This window comes from Mauremys reevesii, linkage group 9 (genome assembly GCF_016161935.1).
Source record: "Mauremys reevesii isolate NIE-2019 linkage group 9, ASM1616193v1, whole genome shotgun sequence".
NCBI classification, from domain to species: Eukaryota; Metazoa; Chordata; order Testudines; family Geoemydidae; genus Mauremys; species Mauremys reevesii.
The window spans coordinates 100,194,848-100,212,237 of NC_052631.1; the positions used below are offsets into that span (position 1 = coordinate 100,194,848).

Consider the following 17,390-nt stretch of genomic DNA (forward strand, 5'->3'; position numbering starts at 1 on the left):
AGGGAGAAGAGTTTTGGTTAAAAGTGGAAGTGGCAGCTATTTGTGAATTTCCAGTCAATTCCTCGGTGGGATGGAAGAGTACAATTGTACTTTCATAACAACATGTACAGGAGAAGTGCTTTGTCTGGGAAATCCCACTGATTGCCAAACAATGGCTAATACTGTAATTAGGCAGTCTTGTGGAAGGTCATTCCAGATTTTCAGGCTTCAGTTGCTTTTTTTTAATCCTTTACTGACACCTAGCGTCTCTTGAGTTCATGTCCTCCAAGACAGCTACTGTAAATCAGGAGAGAAAGGAAGGTAACAAAATTCAAGTAATCAAACAAATAATTTCCTAGAGCTATACAACACCAGTTTATTTGTAATGATATTTTGTATCGATTCTGTAAGACTTTTCATACAAACAACAATAATAAAAGCAAAAAAGCTAAAGAGTTAAGTCTCAGCACTATGCTAAGAACCTATTCACACTACTAACTCGACTGTCAGCGAACACGTTCTAATCAATGTAAACTCAATATGTAGATTGTCTTGTACTGTAATGAATAGTTCCCTAACTGCATATTCCCTGTGCAGAAATGACAAAACCATTTTTAACCACACTATCATTGTTACATCCCTTCCTAACTAGTTACTAAGGATTGCTTCCCTTCAGCTTTATTCTTTTTTATAACGCGGTGAGTTAATGGCTCCTGACCTGAGGTCAAAGCCAATGCAGGTGTAGATTCATAGATCTGCCTACCTTAATCGGGGTATTAACAGTGTAGCTGGCTAACATAAATATAGGGTGTAAAAGTTTTCCAGTCCTGCTGCATAAAAATTGTTGTGAAAACCTGTGATTGTGAGAGGTTGCAGCCATCTACAAACAATCAGGCTTCCACAGAGATACAGGTACATGAGCTTTAATATGCTAAAGAATGTTATACCTTCAAAGAAGGCCTGATCCAATTTCCACTGACGTCAATAGGAGTCTTTCCATTGGCTTTATCTGGGAGTTGAATTAGAATCAGAGAACATCTAATCTCATCTCCTCAAGAAGTATTTGGAATCCCAAACTTTACCTGGCAGACTGTATAAACACTAAATTGCAGTATATACCAAAGAAATGTTAGTTTTACAGTACTATTCTGAAATGATAGCTTGTCTCTGCTGGCTCCTGAGATCAGTCTGAATTAGTATGTTAAACCAAAAGGTAACAAGGTTATAAATAGGAAAAAAGCAATGCTTTTTTTTTTCTAAATCCACGCCTCTGTGGTAAATTTTGCCTATGTGAGGATGGCATCAGACAGCTGTCGAAAAAGTTTCTAGTGAAAACTTCTTTTAATTGGAAATTAGGGTTTCATTGAAAATGAATTTTTTCACAGAAAAACTTTCCAGTTGGAAACCAGTAAAAACGTGGAAGGAAAATTATTTTTTCACAGCTTTTTACTATTTAAACAGTAAAAAGCGTGACTGAGTTAATAACATATTTTACTCTTTTAAAGAATAAAAGTTTTGAACGGTATTTTTTCTCCACTTTCTCGCTTTGCTCCTTTTTCCAGTTAAAAAGGGGGAAAGTAAAGAAGACAACAAATAGGAGGGGAAACATATAATTAAACAATAAAAATAATTCAGTTAAAAAAGACAAAATAAAATGGCATTTGAGATTGAAACTAAATTACAATTTTCATTTTATATAGAAAATTTCTGCAGGAAGTCAAACTATTTTTGCCAAAATCTTTCAACAGGGTTTTTTTACAGCAGAAAATTCTAGAGAGGAAAAAAAAAATCCCTTTTTTCTGACCATGCCACTGCAGCCTCTGGTCATTTGTTGTGTTCTGCAGAGGTGTGGAGGATGTTCGCGAGTGGCGCAGCGCTGTGGCGTTGTACGCGCTCTGGTGTTTAGTCCTTGCTGGCCAACAATATATGGTCCCTTGGGGGGACAGGAAGGTGTGTTCAGCTGGGCTCTATGGCAACTCCAGTAATGCTGGAAGACGGTCAGGGCAGGTTTGCCAGTAACAAGTACTGAATGTGAATTCTGTTTGTGCTATGCTTTTGCCTAAAGTCTGAGGGAAAAATTGGGAAGGGCCCAGTCCTATCTGCAGCATGAGGGAGGAGGAGCCAGGAAGGAGAAGCACCAGGCGGAGGGAGACATGTAATGCTGAGTGGAAGGGGTGAGGCAGGATATGAGAGCTCAGCCCTTCCCAGGCTTTGGCATCGTCCCCACAGTTTGCCACGTAATCACACCTTCACTGAACTGAACTGCCTGGGGAGCGGATGGGCGGGTTTCGGCCCCACCCCTCTCCTGGCTGGGGGAGTTGTCTGTGTCACAGTATGTGGGGTCCCCCTATGGGGTGGAAGGAGATGTCAATGTTGCACTGTTGGGAGTTCCCCTCTGCAGGGTAAGGGAGGCATTAGTAATATCGCCAACCCCAAGCACTCAAAAATAGAGCTGGTGTGAAAATGAAACCTGAAATGTCTTGCAAAAGTGAGTCTAGCTCAACAAATGTTTGTTGAATCAGAGGCAGTTTCCCTAGCAGGTTGCTGGGGACTCTGGCTTTCCAGGGTCCACAACTCCAAGTCAGCCATGTTATGTGGATTGCCCCACAGATAGTGACCCTGAGTTGGCAGGATCTGCCGCTCCAGGGCAGCACTGCCGTGCCAGGGCTTCCAGCTGGTTTCCAGACTCCCTGCCCTGAAGCCAGGAGCTGAAAGCCTGGGGGGACCTGCTGGCTCTAGTCAGTGCTCAGCTTCCCCATCCACAGCTGGAAGCCTGGAGAACCCCAGCTTCGCCCAGGGCTCTACAGCAGGGAGCCTTGAGAACCCTGATTTGAGCTGGGGCTCTCCTGGCTTCCAGACTGTCTGCTGCAGAGCTGGAAGGTTGGAGGTCCTGGGACTGGTGCTGCAGCTTCAGCGCAGTCCCACCATGACTCCTGCAAGTTCTCCAGACTCCTGGGCTGCCTCACGCCCAAGCAGGCAGCCCTAGGAGCCACCTGGCCCAGGAATCTGGAAACCTTAGGAGCCCCAGCCCCAGGGCTACTCCTGATCCACAGCCCTTGGGCGTTCCAGGAGCAGACTGAAAGTGATTAGTCGTGTGGTTTTATGGCTGCTCACGAAACCGACACCAAAAAAAGTCAATTTCAGTCAGGGACTATGGATGCGGGGGAGTATATTTCATTGTGGAAACACCAACCTGGTATTTGCAAGACGAATTTCTGCTTTGCAAGAAATGTTGCAATATCAAAATTTCTCATGAACTTGATAATCTGAGTTTTGTCCAACCGGCCTTAGTGTCTCCCTCCCCAGCCCCACCAAGAGTTTGGTTTAAATGAGATTTTAAAAGAAGAAATACAGGGCCGGTACTTTTATCTGAATTTTGGGGCTTGAGCTTTTAAGGTGCTGGTGGGTCGTGCTTTAGAAACCGTATTTCGATGAACGCTAGAGTCTCCCTCCAGGAGCCGGGCTTGAAGCGCGACACTAAATGCCCCCAGGAGTCGGGCTGGGCAGGGCTGGGCTCCTGGGCGTTAGGGCCCCTGCTGCCCTCGCAGGACACAGTGAGGCGGAAGAACCAGGCCTGGCCCTGGCCGGGAGGCAGCAGCGCCAAGGTGGTGCTATGGGGCAACCTGCCCTGGGCAGAGGAAGGAACAGTGATGACTAAGCCACACCCTGATTGCGGCGCGTTTCTTAAGTGTTGGCAATAAAGTCTTGCTGCATGGCGCTGCCCCAGTGCGTGGGGTCCCTCCCGGGCTGGGGGAGGGGCCGGTGTCATGCTGTTGCGGACTGGGGGGCAGGGCAGTGCCACAGTATTCAGGGTCCCCTCAGGCGGGGTGGGGGAGGGGCGGTCTCACGGCGTTCAGGGTCCCCTCAGGCGGGGTGGAGGAGGGGCGGTGTCACGGCGTTCAGGGTCCCCTCAGGCGGGGTGGGGGAGGGGCGGTGTCACGGCGTTCAGGGTCCCCTCAGGCGGGGTGGGGCGGGGCGGTGTCACGGCGTTCAGGGTCCCCTCAGGCGGGGTGGGGGAGGGGCGGTGTCACGGCGTTCAGGGTCCCCTCAGGCGGGTGGGGGAGGGGCGGTGTCACGGCGTTCAGGGTCCCCCCGGCCGAGTCTCTCAGCCCGGAACCGCGGCGCCGGGGCTCCCCTTTGCGGAAGTGCGCGGGGGCGGCTCTCGCTCCGCAGCCCGCCGGTGCCGCGCTGTAACCCTTCCGGGCGGCCCCAGGCCGGGCCATGGAGTGAGGCCGGGCCAGCCGCGAGCGACCTTCTCTTCCCCCCTCCCCCCCCGGAGACGCCGCTGCCGCCGCCGGGCCCAGCCGCGGCCCGAGGCCTCCGCGCCGGGGTAGCAGCAGCGCGGCCCCCCCGCGGGGCGATGCGGGCGCGGCGCTGCCCGCCCGCCCAGTGAGTCCCGCGCCCGGCCCGGCCCGGCCCGGCCCGGCCCGCCGGCCCCATGAGGGAGTACAAGGTGGTGGTGTTGGGCAGCGGCGGCGTGGGCAAGTCCGCCCTGACCGTGCAGTTCGTCACGGGCACCTTCATCGAGAAGTACGACCCCACCATCGAGGACTTCTACCGCAAGGAGATCGAGGTGGACTCGTCCCCCTCGGTGCTGGAGATCCTGGACACCGCCGGCACCGAGCAGTTCGCCTCCATGCGGGACCTCTACATCAAGAACGGGCAGGGCTTCATCCTGGTCTACAGCCTGGTCAACCAGCAGAGCTTCCAGGTACCCGCGGGCTCCCTGGGCACAGCGCCGCCGGGCCCGCCGCGGCCTGCCCTGTGCCCGAGCGAGAGCCGGGGGCCGGACCCTAATCAGCAGCGTGAGGCCGAGTCTGTAGCTTTAGAGGGGTGTTGTCAGGTCATACCACAGAACACGCTGTTTTACTGTTAGCCAAACATGAGCACGGCCCTACTGGGTCAGACCAAGGGTCCATCCAGCCCAGTGTCCTGTCTGCCGACAGTGCCCGGTGCCAGTGCCCCAGAGGGAGTGAACGGAGCAGGGAATCGCCAAGTGATCCATCCCCTGTCGCCCATTCCCAGCTTTGTGGTATTAATATCAAAAGCACCTTTTTGCTGACTGTATAGACAAGGAAAACTACCAAGCACTAGAACAGGAGGACTTGTGGCACCTTAGAGACTAACAAAAATTTATTTGAGCATAAGCTTTGGTGGGCTACAGCCCACTTCATCGGCTGCATAGAATGGAACATATAGCCAGGAGATAGATAGATAGATATATACACACATACAGAGAACATGAAAAGGTGGGGGTTGTCCTACCCACTCTAAGGGGCTAATTAATTAAGATGAGCTATAATCAGCAGGAGAGGAAAAAAAAACTTTTGAAGTGATAATCAAGATAGCCCATTTCAGACACTTTGACAACAAGGTGTGAGGATACTTAACTTGGATAAATAGATTCAGTGTGTGTAATGGCTCCTCTGTTCCCAGTCTCTATTCAGACTTGAGTTGATGGTGTTTAACTTGCATATTAATTCAAGTTCAGCAGTTTCTTGTTGGAGTCTGAAACCTACCAAGCACTAGCAGGATGCTACAATACTCAAGTCGCAAAACTATTCCCATTGGAGTCTAGTAAATAAAACACTTGTTTTAAGTCATCATTAAAAAGAGATGCTTGTAAATCCCAAATTTGGGGTTAGTTTTGACCTGTTGTGTCCTTTTAAACACTGCTCTTTAAAAAGCAATATTTTGCTAGTTAATCTCATAAGGCCGCGATAGGTCACCTGTTTTCTGAACTGAACTTACTACTTTATAACTTGTGAATCTTGCTAATAAACCCTGCTATTTTCTTTCTATATATAACAAGCTGCTATCCAGTGTAAGTCTGATGCTCACACTGTGTGGGTGGTGTGTTCATGAGAACGACAGGTCACATGTCAAAATGAAATTCAACCCACAAACTTGCATTGCAAAAACTGACAAGAAGCAAAAAATCCTGCAACCTGTAACTGGCCTAAACTGCCTCTGGTAATAAGCAGCTTGTATCTGTGGGAAATGACAGGACTTGGCAACAGGGATTTGGAACTTGTTTGTTGGCTTCAATTAGGTTGCTTGTGCTGGGTGTAGTCCAGCTTCTTGGCAAAACCTTTTACACCCCCATTAAGGCAGAATGTTTCTGTTGAAGGCTGAACATTATCTTAGATGAGGGTACATATCTAGATAAATTGTATCCAAGTTAGGGATTTATTTTCCTCGCCAAGGAACTACAGTCCTCATGCTGGGATGTTTCTCTCCTGCCTATGGTCAGCTCTCATCTAGGAATTGGGAAGCTTTCCCACAAGAATTGAGGCATGTAGTTAAGAAAAAAATGTAAGAGTAGATGAATATATTCCACTTCAGTTGCTTGTTTTTTTCTTCTTTAGCACATTTAATCAAAACAGTGTGGATGTAAATCTCCCTGTGAAGTTCCATTCCCAGTGGCAGAAGCACTTAATTGCTTCTCTCCTAGAACCTTGCAAGAAATTGTAAACTTTTATTTACTGTAACAAGTTAAAATCTTAAATCAGAGGTGGTGGAGAAATTGGATCTAAACTTTCAAGAGTATGGTGTATAAATGTCCCTTCCTTTTTTATATTTGGGAAGATTATAGGAATATTGGGTTTCACAGACTATTAAAACATGTCTTTATTGTATCTAAATTTTGTCATTTAGGCATAACCAAGTGTGTTCACAGTAAACACTTTTAGACATGCTACTACTATGCGGGAGAAGCTAGTGAGTTAACAATTTAATTAACTTTCACAGGCAGTAGGCTGGCCACAAGTTTCCCATCTGTTTAAGTGATCACATAACATAGATGCGTAATATAGACTTCAGTTTCTGTCATGAGTTTAAAGGCAAACTTCTCTTTTTGTAGCAAATCCTGCTGAGGACCAGAAAATTGATTCGGTTCAAAACTTTAAGTTAATTTATACAAACTCTGCCTTTATCTTAACTAGAGCTGAGCAAGAAAACTGGTCACCCGGCCCATGAAAATGTTTGAGATTTCAGTTTTTCCGGTTCTTCATCAGAATGAAACTGAGACCTTTCGAAACTTTGCTCAGAAAATTACACCCACTCTAGGGAGTTCACCTGGGATGGTGATTGCCATAACCACCAGGTTATTCTCAGTGTGGCTGGAAATTCCTTCCTGGACCTAAAAAAACCTTCTCAACAAGTTCTGGTTTTGACAAATCAGCATTTTCCTATGGGAAACTGTTTGTCAATTCCTCACTGGCTCTAATCCTAACCAAAAGGTTTTCTGGGAAATGAGAGGTAATTTTACATTGCAGTAGTGCACTTTCTAAAGACACAGGAAGTGCCATGTGCCCTGAAGAATGTGCATTACAGATGGAGGATAAATTTCTGAATTTTAGACACACCCTAGTCTAAATCCAAGGTATGTATTTAGGAATTTTTCATAAGCTATTATGTTTCTTTTCAGTTACACATAAGATCTATAGGCTTGTTAAAACACTTGTTTTTACAGTGATCTATTTCCTGGAACCAGTGTTAACTTTTACAGCAATCAGTTTTGATTACTATTTAAAAAAATGATTAGTACTAAAAGTGTATTAACCAGTTGGATTGTTTAATCAGGACATCAAGCCAATGAGGGACCAGATTGTCCGAGTGAAGAGATATGAAAAAGTTCCTCTAATCCTAGTGGGGAATAAAGTGGATCTGGAATCCGAGAGGGAGGTCTTATCTGCAGAAGGCAGAGCTTTGGCTCAGGAGTGGGGCTGTCCATTCATGGAAACATCGGCCAAGAGTAAAACCATGGTGGATGAACTGTTTGCTGAGATCGTCAGGCAAATGAACTATGCGTCCCTGCCTGAAAAACAAGATCAGTGTTGTACAACTTGCATCGTCCAGTGAGAAAAAATAAAGAAAAACCTCAATCATGGCCATACAGAGCAGGTGGGTTGAACACATAATTAATTGATGTGGTTAACTGTTGTGTTTAAATGAGCAGATTAAGCTGCCACAAGCACTCTAAAATTAGTTGGTCTAACCTTGAAATGTCTTGCGACCTTTACTGAGAGAAAGTGTGTGGCCCCAACACCACGAGTACTTAATGTATTAAAAATAGGCACCTTTATGTGAAATAAGCTCTGTATGTTACATCAGTATGCTTAACCAGGGGTTACTGCCTCTATCTGAAATATCCTGAGTATTAATACTAGTTAGGCACTTACAACATAAAAGGAGGCCTGAATTCCTGTGCACCTATTGACAGTATTTTACATTTAAGAATATATGTGGGAGCCTTGCATTCTAGCTGAACAAAACTGAAAAGATGGAATTGTGTGGAGGGGTTTCTCCTTGCTGGCTGGCTGCCCGTCACCTCAGAAGTGGCTGTATTTCAGCAGTCAGAACATCACACTTGATTTGTCGTTACTGGGATTGTGCACTCTTCAGTCTCAGTGCCCCAGGAGAGAGAATTCCAATTTGCAGGGCTGTCTCTTCCGAATGGAGGCAGAGCTCTGCCTCTTTCAGACCTCTGCTGGTCTGTGGGAGCAGAGGTGCTTGAAACGTCTCCCTCCCGCAGTGACTGTGCACAGGTGTGGTTGGAAGAGTGCAGTGAGTTCAGTAGGGCCTTTACCTTTCTGCTTCTCTCAACCCCCTTCCTCCCATTTCCCCCTCTGCAGGGGTAAAAGCTCTCTTGCAAGACTATGGTTAGCCTTCGGTGACCATGGCTCACAATCTCCCTCTCTAGCACTGCTGCCTGTATATATAGAGGCAGGCAACAGTGTTATAAGGAGTACCTCTGCTTTCCTCATGGCAGCTGTAACTCAGCAACCTTGTAGGAAAGGGGTGAGGACATAATCCCTGTGAAAGTTCGCTTAGCCAAAGAGTCTCTTTTGTAGGAGAATGACCGGTGAGGATGGATAGGATAATATTGTACGTGAAGTTGTGGGTTGTCTGACCACCTCAACATCAAGAGTATGGGCACAGGGAATTCTCCATTAATTTCCATTACATCAGTGGTTCTTAACCTGGGATGCATGCACCCCCTGGGGGTGCGAGACGTGCCAGGTTTTTTTTAGAAGATAAATCATCAAAAACACAAATTAAGCACAGGCACATAAATACAACTACTTTGTTTCATCAAACCTATGTATTTATTAACATTATACATTTTTTAATGATTACTGTAATATACAAACAAAAATATATCTAGGTTTAAGGGGGGTGAGAACATATTTTTTAGGTTTAAGAAGTACAAGGACATATTTTGAGAACCAAAGGGTTGCACGCCGCAGTGAAGGTTAAGAACCACTGCATTACATGTATAAAGCATGTTGTGTGTGTGTAATGTGATGTCTGTCTTAGATACCTTTGTGGCCCCCACTACTCACAATCTTTAATGTACTTCTATTCTCAACACTCCTGTGAGGTGGGGAAGTTTCACTGTCCCCATTTCACAGATGAGCAACCAAGGCACTGAGAGACTGACTTGCTCACAGTTACACTGGAAATCTGGTGGAGCAGAAAATTGAACCCAGGTTGCCAGTACTGTGACCACTGGACTGATAGAGCAGAACTGAATAGAGAATCTACAGAGTGCTGCCTTTGATTTTGACTCAAAATGCTGCTGGGTTAGTCTCATTTTGAGTAAAACAAACCAGATGGTTCAGCTAGTCTTGTGACTACTTCCCATATGAGTTCCAGGCAATGAACCCTCAGCTATAGTCTTCAGGATGACGTTATTGGCTTTACTTTGCATGCCATTGGCATGTTCTGGTGTGGCAAGTCAGAAGTGCATATCACATCAGAACATGCCAATGTTCTAGGCATTTAGGCCAGCACAGATGCTTCAGGGGATTGTTCATGAAACTTCATAGTGGATGCTTAGAGAATCTTCCTAATCTCATTAATCAGTTGTTGGCTTGTCCCCTAAAACATCAGGATCTCTGGTTTTAAAAAAACCCACAAAACCATAGCTAATGAGAACATCCACAGTATTCGCTATATAGATGTCTTCCTTTGAATCCTACTAAGTTCTTGACCGCCATACCTAGAGGCAATGAATTCTGATGGCTAATCTTGCTCCATTTCATTTCTTATCTCTAAACATTCCCAATGTTCAATCTCTCTCCTCATGGAAGCTTTTCTGTGCCTCTTAATTCTTTGCATACTCCATTTCCAGATTCCTTCTAAATCCCTGCCATCTCTCTCTCCTGAGGTAGGGCAACCAGATCTAAACATCGTATTGAAGGTGACTCTGTACTATTGACTTATATAATGCCATTATAATATTTTCTATTGCAGGAGTTCCCATGCATTTTTCAGTCTGAACCACCTGTCCTCTTGATCTTGTCTGTTTGCAATTACAATATTTCTCAAGAAGCTATTGGTATTCCTTGCAAAGGGGCAGGTGATAATTGCCCCGCACAAGCAATCTCTCCAGCTTTGGCAAAGCAAAGTTCTCTTCTTTCCCTATTCTCCCATTGTCTTTTTAATATCCATAGACCCTTCATGTCTCAGTCCAATCCTCCCTTTGCTCTGGTGCCTTCTTCCCCCTCCCCTTACCATCTCCATTCACGGGCTCTTCTTAGACTCCATGGTCTCACCTGTTGCTCAAGCTCTTGGATCCTTTCTGCATCTCTGGCTCCCACCACCTGGTCCTTGTCTCCTGGTTCCTATGGTCCAGTATCTCTTTGGCCTAATGACAAGCTTGGATACCAAATTTCCATCCAGTATGTTGTAATGGAGGGTGGCAGCTGATAGCTTCCTCTGTCAATTGTGTCTCATCCTAGGGATAATTGGTTTTGGATCTTAGATGGGCAGAAGCAGGTGGTAGCTATTCTTATAAAACTGCAACGTTTCGTGGCAGCTTCTTTCTTCTGACACAGGGGTGTGGATCACAGCTTGGGAACCACTGTTCTACTCTACTCTGTCGCAGCATCCTGTTTCTTTTTTTGCTGATCTTTACTGCACACTGAGCTGGTCAGTGACACCCACCTCTCTTTCCAGAACAACTAGACTGTTTAGAACCCAGCAGTATGTATGTTTTGTTCAGATGATTCCTTCCAGTATGTACTACCTTGCATTAGTCGACACTGAATCTCATCTCTCCTGATGTCTGCTCACCTCTTCAGGGTTTCTGGTGAGCACAAGACCATGGACCTCGCTGTGTTAGTTCCCTCTGAAGTTGAAAGTCTTTAATCTTGACTAAACTAAAATGTCACTTGCAAATTTTACAATTCTGTTGTTCCTCTCCCTCTTCCTGGTGTGGATTCCCACTGCCAGCCTTTTATCATGATGAAAATTGATTACTTATCCATATTACTTGTTTTCTGCCTTAGTCAGTTTCTAATAATCCATGACAGAATTTATTTCTTCACTCTGTGACTTCTTGGTTTTCTTAGTAGACAACGTTCCTCACTAGAGGGTAAATCCAAATTATCTGCTGTTCTTCAAACATCAAGAAAGTAGTAGATAATTATAGTAAAAAGGAGAGCCAGGGCTTTCCTTCACAGAAACCATTCTGGTTTGTCCTTTCAGATCATGTTCTTCTCAAACACTTCCTTGATTTATTGTTTCAACCAGTTCGTATGGCACTGAAGGTGACATTTACTGGTCTCCAGTTTCTTAATATTCTATTGCTAGTATTCCATACTATCTTTTGCACCCTCCCCCCTTCCTCTAATTTAGTAGCAGATGTTAATGAAATTCCTTCAAGTTTTTTAGATGAATATCTAGTTTTGATGTGCTGCCACTTAATCAACTTGTAAGAGGAATCTTGCTCTTTTGATTCCTCAATCTAACAGTCCATCTTTTCTCTGAAACGTCCTCCAAATATGTAACAAATTTATTCCACTACCAAAGATACTGAATGTTATCTGCATAACCTGAGTGTATTCTGAATTTGCACAGTACTTTATGGTGAGTGATCTCAGCAGTAACTCTTGATCGGTCATCTGCCCCTCCTCATGCTTGGATAACGTGATGCTAATAGGAGCTATGTGCATACCTAGGTGTGAGGGGAAGATATCTCCTTGGAGTTTAAATTTGCAAATGTACACATTTGTTCTACTCTAGAAAAGTAGTCCTCTGGCCTATGCAGCTTTGTTAAACTGTCAGACTCACCCAACCTGCTTTTCCCATGCAGATCTTAGAAAATATTAAATGTTATACTTCTCATTAAATTCTTGTCCAAGTCCCTGACTGGCACTTTATAAATATTATCTCAGGGCTGATTATTCACTCTGGAGCCCTGTCTACACTAGGGCTACTTTCTAAAAATGTGCCACTCTGGCCGTCACCAGTTCAGCTCTGCCAGCATCAGGAGCCCTATTGTAAATGGTCTGTTGACATTCTTAATGTGTCCTGTACTCCTGCTCAGAGCAAGTCAAACAGACTTCCCTATTAGCAGTCAGCTGGCCGCTGCCAGCCCTTTTATCAGTAGGGTTCTCAGCATTGCTAAAAGTGGTAGAGCAGCACCATTGTTAGCAACAGTAGGGAAACAGCTTGAAAACTTCTCTCATGAAGATGGGGTCTGAGTGTGCAGCCCTTGTCTGATAAATCAAGCTTTCACTTTTTTTAGTCCCTGGGGGACTAAGCACTTAACTCCAAAAGAGCTCTGCTCTGAATGTTGGTCACTTAAGTTTTCTTGCAACCTGAGCTGTGAAAGCTTTGAGCAGAGCTCCTAGTTGTCCAGTATCACTTATCCATTGTAGAATTCAATGTGATATGATCTCTGATGTGTTTTCTTTTATTACAACTGTCAATTGAATTGATAAAGCGGAAACTTGAAAGGTCATGACACCCTAAAGAGAAACATCATTCAAAACAGGAAACATTTTTCCATGTTGAAAATTCCCTGAAAACTTCAAATAGTGTTTTCCTGTTGTGTTATACAATAAATTATGCTCCTACATGTTTCCTGGATCCTTTCAAAGGAAGGCTAAGTCTCTGTAACTCTGACTGTATTTTAAAGACTTTTTTTCTCATACACAAAAATAGAATTCTGGAATTGTAGGGCTGGAAGGGACCTCGAGAGGTCATCTAGTCCAGTCCCCTGCACTCATGGCAGGACTGAGTACTATCTAGACCACTGGTTCTCAAACTTTTGTACTAATGACCCATTTCACATAGCAAGCCTCTGAGTGTGACCCCCTGTTATAAATTAAAAACACGTTTTTATATATTTAACACTATTATAAATGCTAGGGGCAAAGCAGGGTTTGGGATGGAGGCTGACAGCTCGCGACCCCCCCCCCCCTGTAATAACCTCACGACCCCCTGAGGGGTCCCGACCCCCAGCTTGAGAACCCCTGATCTAGACCGTCCCTGACAAGTGTTTGGGTAAAATACAGGTAATCAAGGGTGCAAAGACATAGCAGTTAGGTATTGGGTATTTTGGACTTGGTAGCTGTGTCTCTTGCATTGACAAAATTATTAAACTTGTTTGTACATGTGACTCAGAATAGCTACACATGCAATCCTGCCTCCCAAGAAACAGCCTAATCTTGGTGGTTTAAGAGGTTTTTTAGTATTGATCAGAGTCCTATTATTGAAAATCAGATTGGTTTGACTTCCTGGTTTATGGAAAATCTAACATCACCATCCGTGTTACGATACTGTAAGGCCCTTTCTGCTGGGGAAATGAACAAGCTAGTGTTTTCTGTCTGGCAGTGTTTACTCCTGTGGGAATTCTGCACCAAAACATTAAAAAATTCTGTGCACAATATTTCAAAGTTCTGCATGTTCTGTTTTGTCAAAATAACACAATATAATCACACCACTTTCAATGGTTTTGGTAATTTATTTTAAAATACCTGTCAGCAGGTATATCTCTCAAAAATACAAATTCTGGAAAAAAAATGGATGAATAAATTCCTTAGTAGGCATGTTAATACAGAGCTTTGAGTAATTCAGTTGAACTACTATACAAAACGTATTCCCCGCACCCCTCAGAAGCAGTGCAAAGGCGTGGGGGAGGCAGTGGTAACGGAGGAGCTGAGGGAGAAGGAAGGAGCCTTGGAGTGATCCTGGAGGGTTGTTGGGTGTGGGTGGGAGAAATATGGAACAGTTTCTTTTGGGGAGGGAGAGGGATTGTTAGGAAGGTGGGGAGCCTCCATCATGCAGACCCTGGCTGACCCCGAGCCCCTCACATTCAGTCAGGCACCTCTGCCCCTGTGACTCTGGAGCCCCCCACCTATTCAGCCCCTGGCTTAATGCTGTCACCCCACTAGCTCCTGAGCCCATGCTCCAGTCTGTCCCCCCACCACTACCCCTTCTGAACCCCAGTCTGTGACCACCCCCCAGCAGTCCCTGTGCCCCACTCTGCCTCCTAACTTGGCTTCACACCATTGGCTGCTAGCTGTCACTGCTGCTCAGCTGGCTGTTCTGGTGCGACAGTGGCCTCTGGCGGGCAAAAGGTGGAACTGCAACACTTCCTGGGCAAAATGTTTTCTGCTGGGAGGGGGAATTCTGCGCCAGACTTGAATTTTGCATGTGTGCAGTGGCACAGAATTTTCCCAGGAGTAAGTGTTTACCTAGAACACAACTGCTTCATATTATCTTGGCATGTTTTGGGTTGAATCCAGTGTATGTCACCAGTGTAGAGAATAATTCGAATTCTTCAGTTATTCCTTTAGATCTTCATAAGGTGCTACAGAAGTGCACTGTATAGAAACCTAGGTAATGCCTGCTAGCCTGCCTTCCATTATCAATAGAGCTCATTTGAAAAAACAGGAACTCTTTTTTTCACCAAAGCTTCTGTGGAAAAATTGGTCCTTTTGGTCAAAATGTTAGCAAATTTCCACCAGCTTTTAGTTAACATGTTAACTAAAGCTAACTTGATTTAAAGATGTGTAAATCTGAATATGGCTTTTATTCACTACTTTTTTTGGTCTACATTGCAGATAAAACTCAGAGGAAACTTGCACAGATGCTGCTTTGGAGAACTCTTTCAGACCAGGTTGCAGAGCTGAGCCTTGGTAAACCTGTCTCTATTACAGCACATTGCCATACATCTAAGTGCATAAGGTCAGTGGCCTTCAAGATCCACAGACCTTAAACAGGAATGCTTAGCATGTTTACCATAAGTTAAAATCTGTTCTTTATCTTCCTTTTCTAGCTTTCTAAGTTCATATTAATGGCTAATATGCAAGAATTCATTTTTAATATTTTAATTGATTTCTTTAATCAATTTCTGAACTTGTATTTATTAAATACTTAAACTCAGTATTACCTACTCAATGCCTTTTAAAAAAAGATTTAATGGAGAATAAATTGAGCCTTAAACAAATGGTTACTTCTGTATATTACCTCGCATCAATGCTTAGTTCTATTTGCAAAGTTTTCTCCTACAATGTAGTTGGTCAATACTTTGAGACTTCATGTTTACGTGTGACAGTGTCATGAAAAGATACTGAAGACACCTCTTACGTTGTATGGATGTAATATCCCTTTTCTCAGTCATATGGAGTTTGTGATAGTGTATTTATAATTGGCCTGGTATGACAATAGGGATTATTTGAAATGGGCTGTGAAGCATCCAGCTAATGTGTTCTTACTTCACAATACTGTGGGGTTTCAGACTTTTTATTAATGGTAATTGCAGTGTTGAAATGAAGTAGTACGTTTTTCCATTCTGTTAAGTTTCTAAATTTGCTAGTTTATGATCTGCTTCAGTATGCCTTTGAAAAGGGATAACGTATCCTCCAAACTGGGTTGTATGCCTAACCAGAGTTAGCTCAAGTTTGCCCAGCACATTAAGTGACATCTAGTGGACCTCTGCACTTGTAAATCTAAATGCAAATAAAATGATCTTACATTTTATAATTCCTAATTGTCTTTCTGAATAATATTTTAAAGCAATATTTGTTAACGTTTTTCTTGCACTGTCACAAATAGCTTTTTAGTTGTTTTTTCCCCCCCTAAACAAGTTAGCGTTAGAGACAAAGTTGGTGTAACAAGGGGAAAAGCACCAGATTTCAGTGATATTAACTGCAAATGTGCTTTAAACAGCCATTGCCTTCCATGTTGTTTACCTGTTCAACATTTTGTCTGAATACTTGAAAACTTTAACAATAACACAGGTATTAAAGCAGAATGAAAATGTATAAAGAGCAGATGAAATCTTTGTTCAGTTTTATTAACAATTATTGCATACATGAGAGCTTTTTCTAGTGGTGGTTTAAACTGTGTCATTTGTTTTGCAGAAGTTTAATAACTGCAGCTTACCTACTGCACCAAAGTTCTAGGTTTTTAGGAGCCCAGCTTTAGTCATTTGAACACGCTTCTAATAAATATAACTATCCATTTTCCCCGTAATAGCTCCAGTAAAAGCAGTGATGGATATGCGAGGTGAAGCAATTTAAAATTCACTAAATATATTGTGGATGATGGCATGCAAACAAAACTGCAAATGAAGTCACCAGTATAGTATCTCAACGTTCATGTTGTTTACTGGGTTAATAGAACACAGGATCTTAAGACTTACAGTATTTAGCAGAAATTAAGATTTTATTGACTATGTTCTTAGTGTTGAATTTTAATTTCAATGAGAATAAATTCTCTATGGTTTCTGCTTTGATATCAGAACACCTCATTTTGCTGTGTGGTTACTTAAAACACTTTTCCCTGTTTGTACAAACTTTTATAAACAGGCCGAGGCTAATATTTAGGTTTGCACTTTAATACCAGAATTAAACCAAACCCTGTATTCAAAGTAGATTTAAATGGTGATTGTTGGTCTTTTAGTAGATATACCAAGTAATAGGAAATAAACATAAATCGTTAAGATCTTAGTTTTCCATTGTCTAAGGGGAAAAAAGTTGGGTTGATATCAGTTGATGGTTCTTTCCTATGGGTAGTTTATCAAACAAAAGTATTCATTTCATTGACCTCAGCAAAAAAACTTGACTTGAACTAGCTTAGAGTGATAAGGATGGGAAAATGAGATAAAGATGGTTTCTTCAGCACACTTTGAAAAAAGGGACCAAAAGTTATTTTTAGGCTTCCTCAATAGATTGCATGTGAAGTTGCTTATTAGAATAAGAAGCTAATAATAAATGCAATATATGTATTGTCTCTACTATGGCATCTGTTTAGGAGTTGTTCAAATCACTGCAGTAGGGCTCTACAAATAAAATGTAACCTAACATCATATATCTAATGTACTGTATCTTTATCAGTGAGAGGTGAAATCTGGAATAACAAGTGCAAAAATTGAACAATTACCTATAATGCTTTGTAAAAAGTTTTTCCGATAGATTTCATTCTTGTCATTTTGTAAGACAACCCTACGGTCCACCTGTTTGTAACTTTTTTAATAAAATAGATATCTGTATTACCAAACTGGGCTCACTGTTTGATTTTACAGCTGGCTGTTCTGCAGGGCTGGATTAATGCAGAAGCGTTATTCTCATACTTGGGGTTCAACATCTCTTCTTTTAGTGGTTTTAACG

At 43.4% G+C, this 17,390-nt stretch overlaps 1 protein-coding gene across 1 annotated transcript; it reads left to right on the forward strand.

Moving 5' to 3' along the window:
• The first annotated feature begins 4,371 nt into the window (after window positions 1-4,371).
• RAP2C (RAP2C, member of RAS oncogene family) lies at window positions 4,372-17,280 on the forward strand. The gene is made up of 3 exons (XM_039488579.1): window positions 4,372-4,690; window positions 7,564-7,884; window positions 14,841-17,280. Exons 1-2 carry the CDS (start codon window positions 4,418-4,420, stop codon window positions 7,840-7,842), a joined length of 552 nt encoding a protein of 183 aa, XP_039344513.1. The 5' UTR covers window positions 4,372-4,417; the 3' UTR covers window positions 7,843-7,884; window positions 14,841-17,280.
• The last annotated feature ends 110 nt before the right edge of the window (window positions 17,281-17,390 follow it).

Bases quoted from the DNA above. Each gene is read 5' to 3' on its own strand.
- RAP2C (XM_039488579.1), top strand. From the start codon at position 4,418: ATGAGGGAGTACAAGGTGGTGGTGTTGGGCAGCGGCGGCGTGGGCAAG. The intron at 4,691-7,563 runs GTACCCGCGGGC...TTGTTTAATCAG, and splicing joins TCAACCAGCAGAGCTTCCAG to GACATCAAGCCAATGAGGGA.